The following is a 16962-nucleotide window of genomic DNA, read 5'->3' on the forward strand; positions in this document are numbered from 1 at the left end:
CTTCTGATAGGCAAAGTCCTTGAGTATTAAAATTGGGTTCAGATGTTAAGCCATTAAGAAGTCCACTACAAGATGGCAAAAAGAGTTCAAGAGGAATGCATGGAGCCTCCCCACATTGCCCGGTCAATCTGTATGGCAAATGGTGTGTTAATGCTGTGACCTCCATCTAAAATTACTGTCACACTTCACATTACGTGTCAAATGTCATTCAATTAAATTTCAAGGAATTGGCGAGCTGTGTGTCTGTGTGAAAACCACATCCACCAGCAACAAGCATTGTATTTTTTTCCTCATAACACATGCATCAGATGAGAAAAGATGCCTGAAACAGAAGTATGGATCCTCCATGCCTGTGTACTTTTCTGAACCACAAAATATTGTCTCGCAAATCCATAAGCATGATTTCCTGTGGAGCGGAATATCAATATAGTAGAACTTAATGTGGCCCCACCTGTAGATACTTAGATCCAGAAACTGGGGCCATGGATAGACAAGAGAGGTCTTTCTGCAAATGTGAGAAAAGCTCAGGTTTGCAGAAAAATCTGAACAAAAACAAAACATTGGTGTGTGTGTTTGGGTGGGGGTTTAAAACACTTAAAAATGACAGAAGCAGCACCTGTAGCTTTAAGAAATTAATCCTCACAGTGACCATTGTCAGGGTTATGGAGCAGGGTCCTTCCCAAGGCTGTTTCTGACCTTGAGGGAAGACTTATCAGGGCCAGGCCTGGCGCCAGCTGACAAGTAACCTGCGACCATGCAAATTTTAGAACCCATCCTGGACTGCCTGCTCGCTAGTGTTCAAAAACAGCCACCCCACACAATCCGGTGTACTGTAGCAGCTAGAGTTTCTGAATAAGATCTGGGAGACCCAAGTTCAAATTCCCGTTTCGCCATGTCACATAGTCTCAGGATAAAATGGTGTACAGGAGAAGATGTACACTGTTGTGAGGTCCCATTGTGGAGAAATGTGGGGCATAAATAACAGAAATAAATAATGAATATAGCTGAAGATGAGGGGGAGAAATAGCGAGGCATTGTGGGTACATGGGTGAATGAGGTGCCCCTCCCTTACATCCTTGCTGGTTCCTCACTTTGCAATTAAGTCCAGCCTAGCATCAGGTACCATGCTAGTGAAATGTAGTTTTCCTGGATAGAAGCTATTAGGGAAGGCAAGGAAGGAAAGATGAAATCAGGGTAGGAAGTTGAAGGTAGGTTGCCTGTTGGGTAGGAAGGCGAAAAGGAAGCAGAAGAAGGGGACAGACTTTGGGGAGTTTTAAGGAAGGGGAAACAGCAAAGAGTGGGGGTGGGGGGTGGGAATGAGTCTCCCCAAAAGTCCTACTAGTTCCTTTGGCCATCAATGTATCTAATTCTCAACATCCCCCATCTGTAGACATTTAAATCTGTGGATCAGGGCCATGTAGAGAGGACCATGTAGAGAGATTTCTCTACAAACTTGGCAAATACCCAGATTTGTGGAAAAAAATCTAAAAATTGGTAAAAGTGAGGGACAGATAAACTCAAACTGCAGACATTTGACTGCTTAGATGCAGATATCATAGAAGAAACAGTTCTTATGTTGCTGTTGCAAGCAGATGTAATGGGCTGATGACAAAAGGGAAGCACCTGTATGGGCTTGTATGTAAGGGAAAGAGGGTAAACAAGCTGGATGGACAAAAGGCAGAGGCAGTGACTGAAACAAGGAAGTGGGATTGTAGCTTTTTTCTTCCTTCCATAGTTGTCAGGGACAACGGATGGGAAATGGGGGACAGGAAGGCAGTAGGACTACTGGTTTTTAGCTTCAATTGCCCAGGTGTGCAGGGGAATAAGAATCAGTGGCCGGGAGAATGTGACTTCTTTCCCTTATTTGCCTACCTGCTGTCCAGCCCATCAGAAATAATGGGGTGAGCAAGAGGGAGCAGCAATTCTTATTCCCCTGCACACCTGGGCAAATGAAGCTAAAACCAATAGTCCTACTTACTGCCTTCCTGGAACTTTTTAAGTTCAGTGATTCACCACTTTGTACCCATCAAAGGTTTGAATCCTAAAACTGCCTTCCTGGAAATATGCCTCACTAAATAAAATGGGACTTACCTCTTAAACCTGCTTAGGACTGCTCCCAGAGTATATTTCCATTTATTTGTTATATTCCACTATTCTCTCTAGTTGGGACTCAAAAAAGCTTAGAACACCATTATCCCCTTTTCCATTTCATCAAAACAACCCTGTGATGTAGGTTTGTAATAGGCTCAAGGTCACTCAGTGAACTTCCATGGTAGAAGCAGGGACTTGAATTTGGATCTCCCAGGAACCTAGTCCAACACTATCTACTATACCATGCTGGCTCTTGCTCACACACCATCCTGAACTCTTTGGATAAAAATTAACAGGTAAGTTGCTGCTTTGTGCCAAATTCAGGTGCCAAATACTACTTTACTACATAACAACAACTTAACAAAGGAAGATTTTTTTGGTATAAAATGCATGCCAATTAAAAGCTTTGAAGTCTGGCACCTACCTTGCATCTGCTTCACTGTAATACTCCCTTGCAACAATGTCCTCAAACAGTTCACCTCCAGTGACTCTGTTGATGACAGAGAGTACTTCAAGTCAGGAGAAAACAAATGATTGACATATGCTTCAATATTTTATAACGATTAAATCACAGGTTGAGCTGCTTCCCATATTTCGCAGCGGCAAGTATAGGTCCATGTAGTCGGAATCCACAGTCCTTTGCAGTGTAGATCTTCCTGATGCCAGATGTAACATTAACATTTGTTGTACATGCAAGATAATTTGACCTGTAAAATGTGATTTTTGGCATGTATTTGTAACATAGAATATATTCAGACAATATTGGGCCAAGAAGCCCTTGAATTCATGTCTGTCCCCTGCTTCCCTTGTGCACAGAGGTGAGATTAAGATACAATTAAATATCAATAATTTTCACAACATCTTGTAAGAAAACAATGGGCTTATGAAGACCACTGACAGTCCTAAAAACTGAAGGGAAGATGGGATGAAAACTGCATTTTTGTTTCTCCCACATCTTGTCCCTCGTCATTTGATCACTACATTATGGGGAGTCTGCAGGACTGTTAAAAGACGGGCCCATGCATGGCTTCACCCTCATTCATTGCTGGAACAGTGCCTTGCCCAACCTTGATTTTTGTTGGTTGTGTTCGGTTCGTCAATAAAATTCTGTTTATTTTCTGTCAGGTTGGTGGGTTGGGCTTCAGGTCAGATCTTTTTTTTTGGGGGGGGGGAGGCTGTGCCTGTGTGCCTGCCTCCCCATTGTTTGGGGCCCCAATAAGGAACCTTGGGGGTGCAGGATAATTCAGCCACATACCCAGGCAGGAGCACCAAATGGCCTAAACTCCCAGGTTGCAAGGGGATCGCAGAGAGATGGCGATCACATGGCCCCCACCAACTTGCCATTCCATGGTTTCCTCACAGCAGGCAGGCGGGGGGGGGGGTAGGAGGGATGGGATTGAGCACCTCCTCCTCCTCCACCTCCTCTTAGTTCTCTAGCAGGGCCAGGTTTGGAGAAGCTAGCTGTCACCCCCATCTGGCTCGGCTTCCTGGCACCCGTGATGCAGGCTTATCCCAACAGAGCAGCTGCAAAATACTTGCTAAAGGGCCAGGGAACTGGGGGTGCTACTGGAGGGAAAAGATGGTGGGCCCCACCACTCAACACCCAAATAAACCAATTGAGCAGTGGGGCCCACAGTCTTTTCCCCTGCCAGTGGCACCCCCCAGGTCTTTGGAAAAGGCCTGGAAGGCAGCCAACCTGGTATGGCAGGCACCAGACCCTGTTGGGCACACCAAAAGGAAATCATCCAGGTAGTGAGTAACATGGGGGCTGGCCATACACAATTTTACCACCCATTTGAAGAAGGAACTGAATGCCGTGAAGGTACTATGAGAAAAAAGTTCTGTTACAGCTACTCTTACAATTTTCCAGAGTCAACAGAAATTTTATGATGGTTTTGGTTTAAAAGTTATTTATGAGCCTTTAGACACACGGTGAAGGTATAATTTCTTCTTTTCAATACTTCAATATTTTGTTATGAAAGTAGTTTTCTTAACCGAAATGAGTAACTATGCACTCACAAAGAAAGCAATACAATTCTTTAGTACTGAATCAATCTGTTTACTAAACCTGATAACTCTAAAATTGGTTTTCTGAAGTGTGGTGCCATTTTTCAAAAATAATATTTTGAAAGTGTGTCCTGGAAGATTTAAAATGAAGCACTTTTGAGACAATTAGAAACCCACATCCATGACCTTAACATTTTACTCAATACTGTTTTAAGCAAACAGAACAGAGCTCCACCAGCAAAAAGCCACTGTTGTTATAAAAATAGTTTTTGTTGTGGGTTATAACTGGGGAAACTGGCGGCCTTGAGACTTTCTGGAACTGTATGTTTTTAAATTTGCCAGTAAACTTTTTCTCTATATATATCGTGTTTTAGAGAATAAGATGCTGGGATAGCAATTCTTCATAAATAAAGACCAACTACATGAAATATTTCTGTGCTCTTCTACCTGGAGCTCTATTGGGGGGGGGGAGTCAATGGGGCAACAGGCACCTCCTGAGCTCCGGAGGACCCTGCTCTGGCCAGGTCTTACTGGTCCTTTGTTGGTCCTATACCTGAAGCTGAAGAGCTCAGTGACGGGGAGGGGGAGTTGTCTTTCTTCTTTTTGCTTCGTTTGGGCACACTGGATGCTTTCAGAATTTGTTCACTATCCATAATTGCTTTTTGAGAATTTTTAGTGGAGGAAGCTAATAAGTGTCCGACTGTAGCAGCAGGCATGTCCAAACTGGAAGGGCCATATCCAAACTGGAAGAGCCTGCAACAAATCTGCATAGCCCTGGCTGTAGCAGTGGGCGGTGATGGTGGTTTGACCTAGCCAGTTTGGATAACTTCACCCCACTGAAGTAGTATGGCTGTGCTCAGGCGTCAAGAAGGAACTCTGGTTTGTTTGCTTGATGAAAGTAAACCAGGAAATCTCAGGCTCTGTCCCACCTGCTTTCTCTCACTTGAAGAGCGGAGACTAATGACTAATGAAATTGAAAGATGGCATTCAAATTGAGACACATTAATATTTTTTCTTAGTTTCAAACTGGGATGCTAAACCAGGATTAAACCATAGTTTAAAATCCCAGAGGGTAGGCAAGAAATAACAGTTTGTTAAAACGATCAGTTTGAATGTCACAACCATCTGTGATTTGTTTCAAACTACGAAGTCTCACATATCAACACAATGTACAAGGAGAGGAAGGTGTGCTTGAACCCATGGCCTTGCTGGCTTATTCTCATCAAAAACAAAGTTCACAATGTTTGAATACAGCTGATTAATTGGATTGAATGACTCCTTTCCAATCAATCTTTCTTGACTGGAGAAAAAGCAAACAATACTCTTGTGATAACTTAAAAGGGAACACACTTTTAGAGCAGCAGAAGTGTTCATGAAGTGCAGAACACTTCAGTGGCTGTTTCTTGCCAAGAACACTTACCAGAATGGAGTAACTGAATCCAACCCATTGTGTCTTGGCCAAAACCACACAAACAGGAAAGTTCTGAACAGTCAGAAGAGATCTCAATATGTAAATGAATAGAATCTACTCATTCAGTGCTATGTTAGCCTTTATCCAACCACATTCTGAAGATTTGGGGACACTTAAATTTTCTTGTGAGGACTGTTGGTTTACATATATTTTCTCCTCACTACAGACCTATCCTATACTGTTCCTTAGAAGTCATTGACATAGGCCAAAACTCAGGGGTGGGGTGGATTACAGCAAGAGGAAGGAATCAGTAGAAATAAACTTTTCTGAATGTCTTGATGGAATACATGTCACTGTGGATTAATAATACCATGAAGTCTAATACTAAGTCTAATACTAACTCTAATGTTAAGTCTAATACCGAAGTCCAATATTGGATTGCACAAAACAGGTATACGCTTTACGGCTTCTCTCTTCTCTTTTGCATTTTATCCCTTAAAATGAACTCGTGTGATATGATTGTTCAAAATGTATTTAGTATGTATACTTACAAATCAAAGACTAAGTAATGGAAACCTTCTTCTGATATGCTGTCATGAAGTCGCACTACGAAAGAATAAAATGAGAATTGGATGTTTAATTTTCTCCCTATTCCTCATTTGTTCCATGCACATTTCCCATCATATTATTTCCACCATCTCCTTCAAGTCTTGTTTGCTTCCCCACACTCCTTCACTGAACATGATAAGATACAAGGTTCTCTCTTGCTAGGCAAAGAATATCCATTCCCTATGTGATATCACACCTACGCCTGGCAACATTGCCACCAACACATTACAGCAGCTTGCATTGTTCCAGCCATATCTGGTGACGCACCTAATTTATTCAAATAGTCTGTGAGCACATAAATCTTTGTAGGAAAGACTGCAGTTGCACCTCAGTAGCGCAGAGTAATAAGGTAGATAAAAGAGGTGAAAAGTGTGTGTTTTTCCCCCAGGAACCCATTAAATGGGTATCAGCACACGCAATGTTTCAGGTGTCAACAAATGCTAGGAAGCAAATAGAAAATGTTATTTTAACCAATACCCTTAACAATCTAAATACTCAGAAGATGGAGAAACAAGGGCATTCTATCTTCTGCAAACTTCACTGTGAATAAATCAAAAGCACTTTTGATAAAGAAATAGATACAGATCTCAACGACTGTTGGATAATAGGAAACCACCATCAGCACACAGTAGAAGAGATACTGTGTAGAAAGATAAATTTGTAGCACTGTCCTTTTCCCCGTTGTTCAAGGCCTAGCTTCCACTTTCAGTCCAGGCTTTATTTCAGGTACCCAAGCAATTGGTCTGAAGTTGGCAGTAACAAAATTAACAACTCCTATCAAACAGAAATGCAAACTTTTTCATTTGCAAAGCCCACTTCTATTCAAATGGCAATGCTTTCAATAAAAAGGGGACGCTTTGGGAAGAAGTGGGACCTGCTTGATGAGCTTGCAGTAATGGCAACAAAACCAGTGAGCCAGGAAGGTAATTATCATACTCTCTTCATACTCTGGCAATGTAGGTCTAGCATCCTTACAACAGAAGCCCTCTACTATGACACTGACCCATGCAGGCACCTGCCATCTAAGCAAGTCATAAAGCACACAGTAGGACTGGGTCAAATATGGTCAAGCACAAGCTTGGAAACAGCCAAGACTATCAGGCATGGATGAATGGGCTTGTAAGGTATGGCATGTGGTATCGATGGATAAGATCACAGCAAATAACAGGATATGTGAATGGAAAGCCAAGGCCCAGGAGACCTTTACAGAACCATGGCTCTTTGTAGAAACATTGACCACTAGAATAGAAATAAATGAAAGGAAAAGATATAAGAAAATATTGTAAGATGTATCTGAAGGGTTGATTTATGTATATCAGATTGGCAGAAAAACAACTTAAACATCAGCAGGCATAAAAAATCTGAATGTATTGTTAGTAGTGTGAGGCCAGAACCCATGTCCGGCCTGCGCAGCTGTCTTGAGAAAAGATAGGTTAGAAACAAACTCCAAAAAAGCATCAGACATCAGAAACAAACAGAAAGTTTTACTGAACAGAATATAGATCTCTGACAGAAGGTGACCCCTCCCAAGGGAGAGGCACATTCTGGGTGCTCTCGAAAGAGACACCCACCATACGAAAGAACTTAGTTTTTATAGATACAAAGAATACATATGTCATAGTTCATCCCCATACCCACATACATAATCCATACCCCTTTCACATGCTATCAGCATGAACCTTAAAATCCCATTGGATACTTTGCTTCTTTCTGCTACGTGTCTGGTTCCTTCTGTTACACAAACGCTGCATGCTGTTTGTTCACGTCCCTCTGCCTATATGCAGAAAGAACCATAAACGGAAGTCTGTCTTTTCTTGTTTTCGATCAGATTACTAGTTCTCTACATTCCTAAGTTTGTTCCTGAAGAAAGAAATACTTCAAGATATAAGGCCAGCCAAGCCTAAAAAACAAGGACTGTATATATAGGGATACAAGGCAATGTGGTATAAGCAGTTAGTTTGAGTGTAATTTCAACAGATACTTCATAAACCGTTCATAAAGATTATTCATACAGATATATTGTGGTTATTTAACTGGATAGAAAGGTAATAAACACACATATAATGACAGCATGTCATAAACATTGTCCATGAGGCACGAAACCTGTTTGAAAGAAATACTTCTCCAGGGTATAAAGATTTTACATACATTCTGTAAGATCACAAAGTTCCCTTTTTCCCATATTGAGAATGATTTCACTTTAAAAGATTAAAACATGATTTTAACAATTACACAAACATTGATTCTACTACAATATAATTATAGTAAAATGCAAGTACATATGAATCTCTCATTATCATTTATGTGTTCATTTAACATACATATAAAAACACTTTTTCCATTTAACTAATCACATTCATTTCTATTCTGACCTCTGATCTCTTTATTTCCCTTAGGCATCCCATATAGCTAGTGCTGAAAACAAAGTTATAAAGTATATGTCTTCTGTCACGTTGGCCCTTATTGACAAGATCTTTAAGATATTTATCTTTGCTTGCCTGCATAATCACTGATAAGCTTCTAACATGCAGTTTGACCTGCTGGTCTCTATACAGAAACCCCATTTTGATTCTTAGAAATCTTTGGTTCATACAAAATTCATATTTCTTGGTATCAAATACAATTATAAGGCATTTCAGCCAGTCTCACAGTAGCAGTCTATGTAACAGATTTTAAGAATATGGGTTTGATTCTTTGTCTTTATTTCTACCTTTTAAACTGAATTGGATGTATGATAAGTGATGGATGAAATAGTTTTTTCTATGTTATTGCTATGTATTGCTTGTTGATGTAAGAAAAATTAGCACAACTGTTCATTGTAAGAAAATTAAGCACAATAATCATGTATTTTTAAAAGATCAGTTTTTAAAAGATACATAGATGGGTTTGGTTCCTATATTAGTCACAACAAAATTAGTTACTATTATGAAATGGTGAAATCAACTTTAAATCATTACAATGAATTGAACTTTTTAAGTTTCTATCATTGGAAATGACTCACTGAATATCTGCACTTTGGTTTTTACCATCCAGTGGGCTTTTATGATCAGTCAGAATCACCAATGCTAGAGTAACTTATTTGTGTTGAAAATGAACGTCAGATGAAAACCATGCTAAACAGTGGCCCTTTCCACACATGGAGAAAAATGCATTTTCAATCCACTTTCAATGCACTTTGCAGCTCTGTGAAGTAGCAAAATCCACTTGCAAACAGTTGTGAAAGTGGATTGAAAGTGAATTATTCTGCATGTGCGGAAGGGGCCAGAGTTTACACTTCAAAATCTTCAATAAACTTTGAAGGGATAATTCTTCTTAGGATGGCACTGTTAGGATAGTTACTTTGTGAGGGTACAATGGAGGGTGGGAAAGCCTTGCCCTATCCTAAGCTTCAGGGAACAATGGTAATCCATAGATGCAACCAATACCAGTCCAATCCATCACATAAACAAACAAAACAAACAAAAGCTGTTTTTCTGCTCGACAATGCTCATAAATAGATACACTGATGTCCATGTGAATTTGCACACAGCAAACAATAACAACATAACTTGGAATGTGATGTGTTTAAGATAGTCTGGCAATATGCAGGTTTTTTTCCAGAGGAAAGGTAATAACAATTTTGAAAGACTACAGGATTGTAAGAGAATATTGGAAGGTCACGAATGAACATTGGGTTTAAAAAAATAAGGATGGAACAATTTCCAGTGTAGTACCTGGGAGAGCAAGAACACTAAACAATATAATGCAATTCCCCAATTCACTGTGCATATAAACAGCACAGGTCTCATGTGCATTGACTGGAAATACAAAGACAAAACTGATCTGCTTTCGTTCAAAGAAGAGAATGGGCAGCCTCGGTATGGGCAGAAATATGGGCCATGACCACACAAGGAAAATAATCTCCTTGTAACAAAACCTCCTCTTTTCCCACATTTTTTTTGTCATCACGTCACAGCTAACTTATGAAGGGCCCATAGGGTTTTCGAGACAAGAGCCATTCAGAGGTGGCTTGCCATTGCCTGCCTCCTCATTAAGCCCTTGGTATTCCAGGGATGTTTCCCATCCAAATACTTGCCAGATTTTTGTTGAGAGTGTTTGACTGGCCCAAGCTCACCCAGCAATTTTCCATGGTGAACTGGGGCTTCAAACACAGGTTTCTCAGATCCTAATCTGACACTCTAACTACTACACCATGCTGGCTCTCCTTATAGGCAGAATTAAAAACAGTAAAAGCAAATACAATCATTGTTATTGAATATTAGGATGGGGATAAAAATCCAAGAGGTAAATACTGACTGGAAATTACATGGGCTTTTTTTCACTTGTTATGCCTTTCTAAGACCTTTCTAAACTTAAAAAAGGGAATTCTAAAATAACTGACAGCACAATCTACACTCAATGTAACATTAGACTTAAATTAAACATAGCTACATTTTTATTTTTGTGCTTTCTTATTACTGTGATTTTATTTTGTGTAGTTGCAAACCAACTCAAGCAGTTTTCCAGAGGTGGCTAAGAAATTACTTAAATAAATAGATATCAATTGATTCCATATAGTAACACATTTCTAGTGCCTCAACTGATTACATCTGACTGTGTTAAATGCTTTGATCTTCAAGAGTTGCACTCAGAGTGCAATCCAGAAAGGGATGTAGCTGTGCTGTGCTGTGGCTATCTACATATACACAAAATATTTTCACGCAGAAACTTCCTTTTTTATCTTCAGACAGTTCACATTTTCAGATCAGCAAACTAAGTATTCTGGGCAACAGCTCAGCCCACTAAAAATAATTTCTTCCAAGTATATATACCTGCATGAAGAATAATTACACTCTAGAGTATATTATCAGTGGGAGATAATTGGCTTCCTTCGGTATCAGCCAAAAAGCTAAGTTCTTGCAAATCCTGAAAAATGCGACTGCTTCATAATAACTGCCCATTTGTCAATCCACTTTCAAGTTATAGCTTCGGCGCTTTTGGGTTTTACTTTCAATACATTTTAAGTTTGTATGTAAGGCATACTCTCATACACAATTACCTTCTCATCAGGTGGCAGGGCTGACATTCTAAAGGCACTGACTCAAGAGGAAGTCCTGTGGATTTTAGCAAGATTTTTTTTTCATGAACAAAAAGAAAGCCTAGGCCTCAAAATCAGGATTTTAGATTTTTGAAAAAATCTACAGCATCCTGAATGCGAGGAAGTTTATGAGATGCTTTTGAAACTGATCTAGGAAATGATCCCAAGCAGACACTGGAGGGCTAATAATTGACAAATATGTTAAAAATCAGACTGAGACAACAACAGAAGTTGAACACATTTGTTTCAAAGATCTTTAAACAGAAACTTTCAAAAATTATTCAGATTAGGCTGAGTGACTGTGGCTTGGCAAAAATTACTCCTCTAGTTGATCAAACACAAAGTTATGGATGATGTCAATGCAGCAGAATGGAGAGGAGGAGTTGGTGGTGGAAGAGGAGCTGCCAGAGGGGGGCTTCCAGACCGGCTTTGACAGCCTCTCTAGACTGTGGGGGGAGGTGCAGAAGAAAACATGGATAAGGTTGTGAAGTCCATGGTGGGAAAGCTGAAGATAAAGAATGGGTTCGACTCACCAAGCTCAGCCACCTGGTCAAGGAATGAAAATCAAGTCTCTGAAAGAGATCTATCTCTTTTTCCTTCCAATCAAGGAATCAGAGATCATTTACTATTTCCTGGGCCTTTTGCTGAAGGACAAAGTTCTGAATTCCATGCCTGTCCAGAAGCAAATTTGGGGCAGGCAGTGCAAGCAAATTTGGGGCAGGCAGTTCAAGGCTTTTGTTGCCATCAGTGACTACAATGGCCACATTGGTCTTGGAGTCAAATACCCTAAGGAAGCTGCCAGTACAATTCCACACAAAAATTAATTGTGCAGTATATGGCCCTAGAAAATACAAAATATCACAAAATAAATATGAGAGAAACATATAAAAGCCATTGTATAAAATATCCAAAGGCACCACAATTTGCAGAGATATTGCCTTGGGTAAGCTGTTCATCATGCTGGTGATGCACGGGTATTGGGGTGAAATGACTGGCAAACGCACACCACCCATGCAAGGTGATGGCAAACCCACACCATACCACGCAAGGTGACTGTGAGTCTGTCCTGGTGCACCACATCCCTGCGCCACACAGCACTAGAATTATGTCTCAGTTCCTGAGAAACTGATGATGGTGGCTGGGATCAATGACTGCTATACTTCTGCCAGGGCTACACCGTCACCCTGGGTAACTTTGCTACCTACAGTTATCTGACCTTTGGAAAGAGACAGTACAGTGGAACCTTGGTTTTCGTCGTCAATTCGTCCGGGGAACCTCGGCGAAAAAGGCGAAAACCGAAACTGACGAAAACTGAGGCTCCCATTGACAGGTAATGGAGCAGAAGGGAGACGCCGGTTTTCGACGCAATTTTAGCACACACGCGCTAGCGAAAATCAATAAAAAGTGAAGCAGACGACAAAAACCAAGGTAAAATTTTCGCCGAAAGAATCGGCAAAAACTAAATCCAACTAAATCCAAAGGTGACGAAAACTGAGGTTCCACTGTATTCACCAAATCTTCCTATCAGCAGCTCACTGACCATCTGGCCAAGACCCACACTGTCACAGTCTGTGTGCAGAGGACCCAGGCAAACGCTGTTGCACCTACCTAATGGCTGTTTTGTACAAGAAATAAAAGGCAATAAATGGCAAAAAAAGAGTTACCCAGTGATTTTCCAAGCAGAGCAGGATTTTTCACTAGGGTCGCAAACTCCAGGTTGGGAAATTTGTGAATGGAGCCAGGGGAGGCTGGGGTTTGGGGAGGGGAGGGGAGGGATCTCAGCAGGGTATAGAGTCCGCTCTCCAAAGCAGAAGTGTTGCTACCCTGTTTCCCTGAAAATAAGACATCCCCTGAGAATAAGACGTAGTAGAGGTTTTGCTGAAGTGCTAAATATAAAGCATACCCCGAAAGCAAGACGTAGCAAAGTTTTTGTTTGGAAGCATGCCCGTCGACCAGAGCATGCAGCTGTGGAGCAGAAAAATAAGACATCCCCTGAAAATAAGACACAGTGCATCTTTGGGAGCAAAAATTAATATAAGACACTGTCTTATTTTTGGGGAAACAGGGTATATGTGAAACTGGGCTTCCTGCTATCAATCAACTTCCATATTGATAGAGAAAGAGAAAGAAAATGAAGTGCTTTTAAAATCAATTAAATTGACTCTGGCAGCTTAATTTTCAGAGACTTAACCAAGTGTCAGGGTGATACACATGAAGTGCATATTGAGATAGCATTTCTCCTGACAGGTTTTGCTTCAAAACATTCCGTTGAGTCAAATGTGGCCAGTGCTGCATTGTTTTCTCCTTTCACCAAATGGAAAATAGATGATTTGTAACACGGCTGGACTGAGAGTTTCCATACTGGTAATTATTAGCACATTTCAGCTGTCTATATAGTTCTGAGTGACTGCAAGTCCCTTTTCTAAATAGGAATTAGACTTGTCAACTTTTCTCTTTTGCCCTACTCCCACACTTTTTCAACCTGTTTCATCTAAGATTGTTAACTTTTCACTGACTTGCTAATACAACTTTTGCAGCTGATCAAACCAATACCGACATATCCAATGGTTCAGTCTGAATTATTCTCTCTCTCTCTCTCTCTCTCTCTCTCTCTCTCTCTCTCTCTCTCTCTGAGTGGGAATAAGCAAGTGGAAAATCCCCCTCTAATTAATAGCAACAAAAATGCAACGGCATTAGGCTGCTGAGGTCTAAGACTCCATCCTTTTTGGTATCATGGTTACAACTGTCAGACTCTAATCTGGAGAACTGGATTCGATTCCATTCCTCCATATAAAGCCTACTGGGTGACCTTGGGCCAGTCACAGTTTTTTCAGAACTCTCTCAGCCCCACCCACCTCACAAAGTGCCTGATTCAGGGAAAGGAAGGGATTGTAAACCATTCTGACACTCCTTAAGGTAGAGGAAAGTTGAATATAAAACCCAGATCTTCCTCCTTCTTGCCCTGAAACTCAGCGCTGCAGTAAAATTTAGGGCTTTGGTTATTCACAGCTCAAAAATTTCCCTCATATTCAACTACCCCCCCTCCCCCTTTCTAGGAGTTGTAGTTTGAACTTGGTCACAGACCTCTGAGACAGGATGCTGGACTGGATTGACCACTGGTGTGATCCAGCAGGGCTATTATGTTCTTAAAACAATGGAATCGGTGTTGGATGACATAAGCTTCAAACCACATTTTACAAAGTAGCTTGTTTTTATACAGATATAACCCTGTCTTTTCCTGTAGTTTGGCAGTCTGGAGTAAAATAGTATCTCATGGGAGTGAGGGGCCTGTTATATTGTAAGGAATATCAGTAGAGATTGGAGCAGGGGGGGGATTTGATTGTTTAGAAGGAGAAATTCTATTTGTAAAGGTTCATTGTTTCATAAAATTAACAACAATGAACGGATGCCACTGTTAATCAACATCAGCCTAGATTGCGAAAGAAAACAGATATATGCTTTAAAGTTTTGTGAAATTAGGGAAAGGAATATAACCACAAATATATATTATAACCTCAATTTAAAAATGAAGTCATGATTTGACCAGATTGGTTGAGCAGGCCAAATCAAAACCAGAACTAAAATTAAATTTATGTGGATGGATACTGTAAGCACCAATTTCATATGGAACTAACCAATAATGCAAGAGTCCCCAGCCTTTCTGACCCTGATGTTAAGACGTTCAGGTGCCCCCAGACTCCCCAAACAGCAAGATGAATGAAGTAATGGCAATGATACACATCCATACAAGCTAGATGCATCACATTCCTACTGTTAATCCATAATTTATGACTCAGCTTCAATTTAGATCACAAGTAGCATGTAAATATTCAAGGACGCTGGTGGCTGAGCAGCAGCCTATTGCATCCGAGAAGTGAATATGAAACTTGGGATCCACTCCTTCAAACACCCAACTCTCTACCAGGGAGGAGCCTGACCTTCAAAGTGCTCGAAGAACACAAACTCTACTGAAGTTAAGTCAATGGAGTCTTTTGCCAGCAGGGCATTTGAAGCATTAAGACGTGAGAGGAATGAAATGTAAAGCATTTTTTAAAATCAACGCTATACTTTTTTAAAAAGTAAAAATCCCAGTGGGAAAAAAGGAACATCTGTTGTTTCTGTGGGAGCTTTGATTTCTACATATGTGGTATAAAGTCACAGGCTAACACATTAATGTGGAATGACATTCTCCTGAGTTTAATGGATATTCCTTTCCTAGTCTGTGTGTTTAAGACAGCATCTCCAGTATATAAAAATATATCCTGTTAAATACTTAAAAGGCACTAGCTTATCGCTGTCTCATACTTGTTTCACATATTCTGACCTTCTACAAATGCTATTTCATCGACCTCTAAAGATTTATTCAGACACGATTCAAATGTTTTGAGGAGGAGGAGATTGTAGGGTGAAATCATATGGTTTTAACCTTCGGCTGACACCCACAATACACTAGGATGAATGTAAGAAATCTGCAGCAAACTTTGAAACAGTTTTATAAAAATGAAACACTTAAAAAAAAACAACCCAGAGAAAATTCATCCAAGCTTCAGCTGCCGATACAAATATATTTTCACTACCCAGTATTCAGGGCACTGGAAATGCAGAACAAGATCTAAAGAACCAAATTATGAATTCTGCATGCCAACAGAGGTTTGGACTTCTGCTTCTTGAATTGCAGCCCGCCCGGTTGCCCGCATGCTACACACCAAGACATGCTAGAAAATAGTTGGATTTTACAGTGTCATTCATAATATGGAATAGGAGGTCAACAGTTCAGGGGAAAAAACTCTACTGGACTAGCAGGTCGTGGGGCGTGTTAAACTACACAACTCTCTTGATATTACCGAGTTTTTAACTGCATGATATAGAACTTGAATTTGTCCACCCCATACCATTTGGCTGTATTTTCCCCAATAGTTCTTCTCTGTCTTACAGAGGTGGAGCGAGGGGAAACTTCGCCCAGGGTGCGCACTTGCATGCGCCCTGCACCGCTGCCACAGCGTTGCCTGCCCCCACCCCAGAACACCCCCACCCCACCCCCTCCGTGTCGTGCCCCTGTTGGCACTACAGCTCTGCTATCTTAAGATGTAAATTTAGATTCTACAGATACATAGTTAGCATTCAGATTGACCAAGCTGCTTTGCAGACACTTGTGTATAACTTCCTTAACGTTAATTCCTCCTAACGTAATCAACCTCTTGTTAATTACTGTGAGCTATATGACCAGAGTCCTGACCTGAACACGCCAGGCTAGCCAGATCTCATCAGATCTAGGAAGCTAAGCAGGGTTGACTCTGGGCAGTATTTGGATGAAAGACCCCCAAGGAATACCAGGGTTGCTAAGCAGAGGCAGGCAATGGCAAACCACCTCTGAACTGCTCTTGAAGAATGAACATTTATTAGCTTTTAGATTAGTTAGGATCTTTGATTTGGGTTAATTTTCTTCACTGCTTCTACTAAAAGATTTATGTGTTTGCAACCCTGGAAACCCCAAACTATTTCTTGACCTCAGTGATGTGTATTTTTATGGGGGTAGGGTTGAATTTTTAATAGCACTCAGTTATGGCTAATGCAGAAAGGTATAATATAACACTATAATATTGTACCAACTTCATATGCTGAGATAGAATTCTTGGAAACAGCATTTTCCCCAAACATGCAACAAAAAGGCTTGACGTAGGAGTCAGTTCTGAACACAGTAAAGTTTACATTGCAATGAATGAGCCCCATCACCATCATTACACAATGCTAACACATATCTTGTTTG

At 40.6% G+C, this 16962-nt stretch overlaps 1 protein-coding gene across 15 annotated transcripts in view; it reads right to left on the minus strand.

Annotated features, from left to right (window-relative positions):
* CAMK2D (calcium/calmodulin dependent protein kinase II delta) overlaps positions 1 to 16962 on the minus strand; it is a 147171-nt gene that overhangs the window by 58246 nt on the left and 71963 nt on the right. For all 15 annotated transcript variants that reach the window (XM_048509364.1, XM_048509368.1, XM_048509362.1 and 12 more), the window contains exons 4-5: positions 6061 to 6115; positions 2516 to 2581 (exon numbers count right to left, since the gene is read on the minus strand). In XM_048509364.1, coding sequence (XP_048365321.1) covers positions 2516 to 2581; positions 6061 to 6115 — 121 coding nt within the window. The remainder of the gene's footprint in view (positions 1 to 2515; positions 2582 to 6060; positions 6116 to 16962) is intronic.

This window comes from Sphaerodactylus townsendi, linkage group LG10 (genome assembly GCF_021028975.2).
Source record: "Sphaerodactylus townsendi isolate TG3544 linkage group LG10, MPM_Stown_v2.3, whole genome shotgun sequence".
NCBI classification, from domain to species: domain Eukaryota; kingdom Metazoa; phylum Chordata; class Lepidosauria; order Squamata; family Sphaerodactylidae; genus Sphaerodactylus; species Sphaerodactylus townsendi.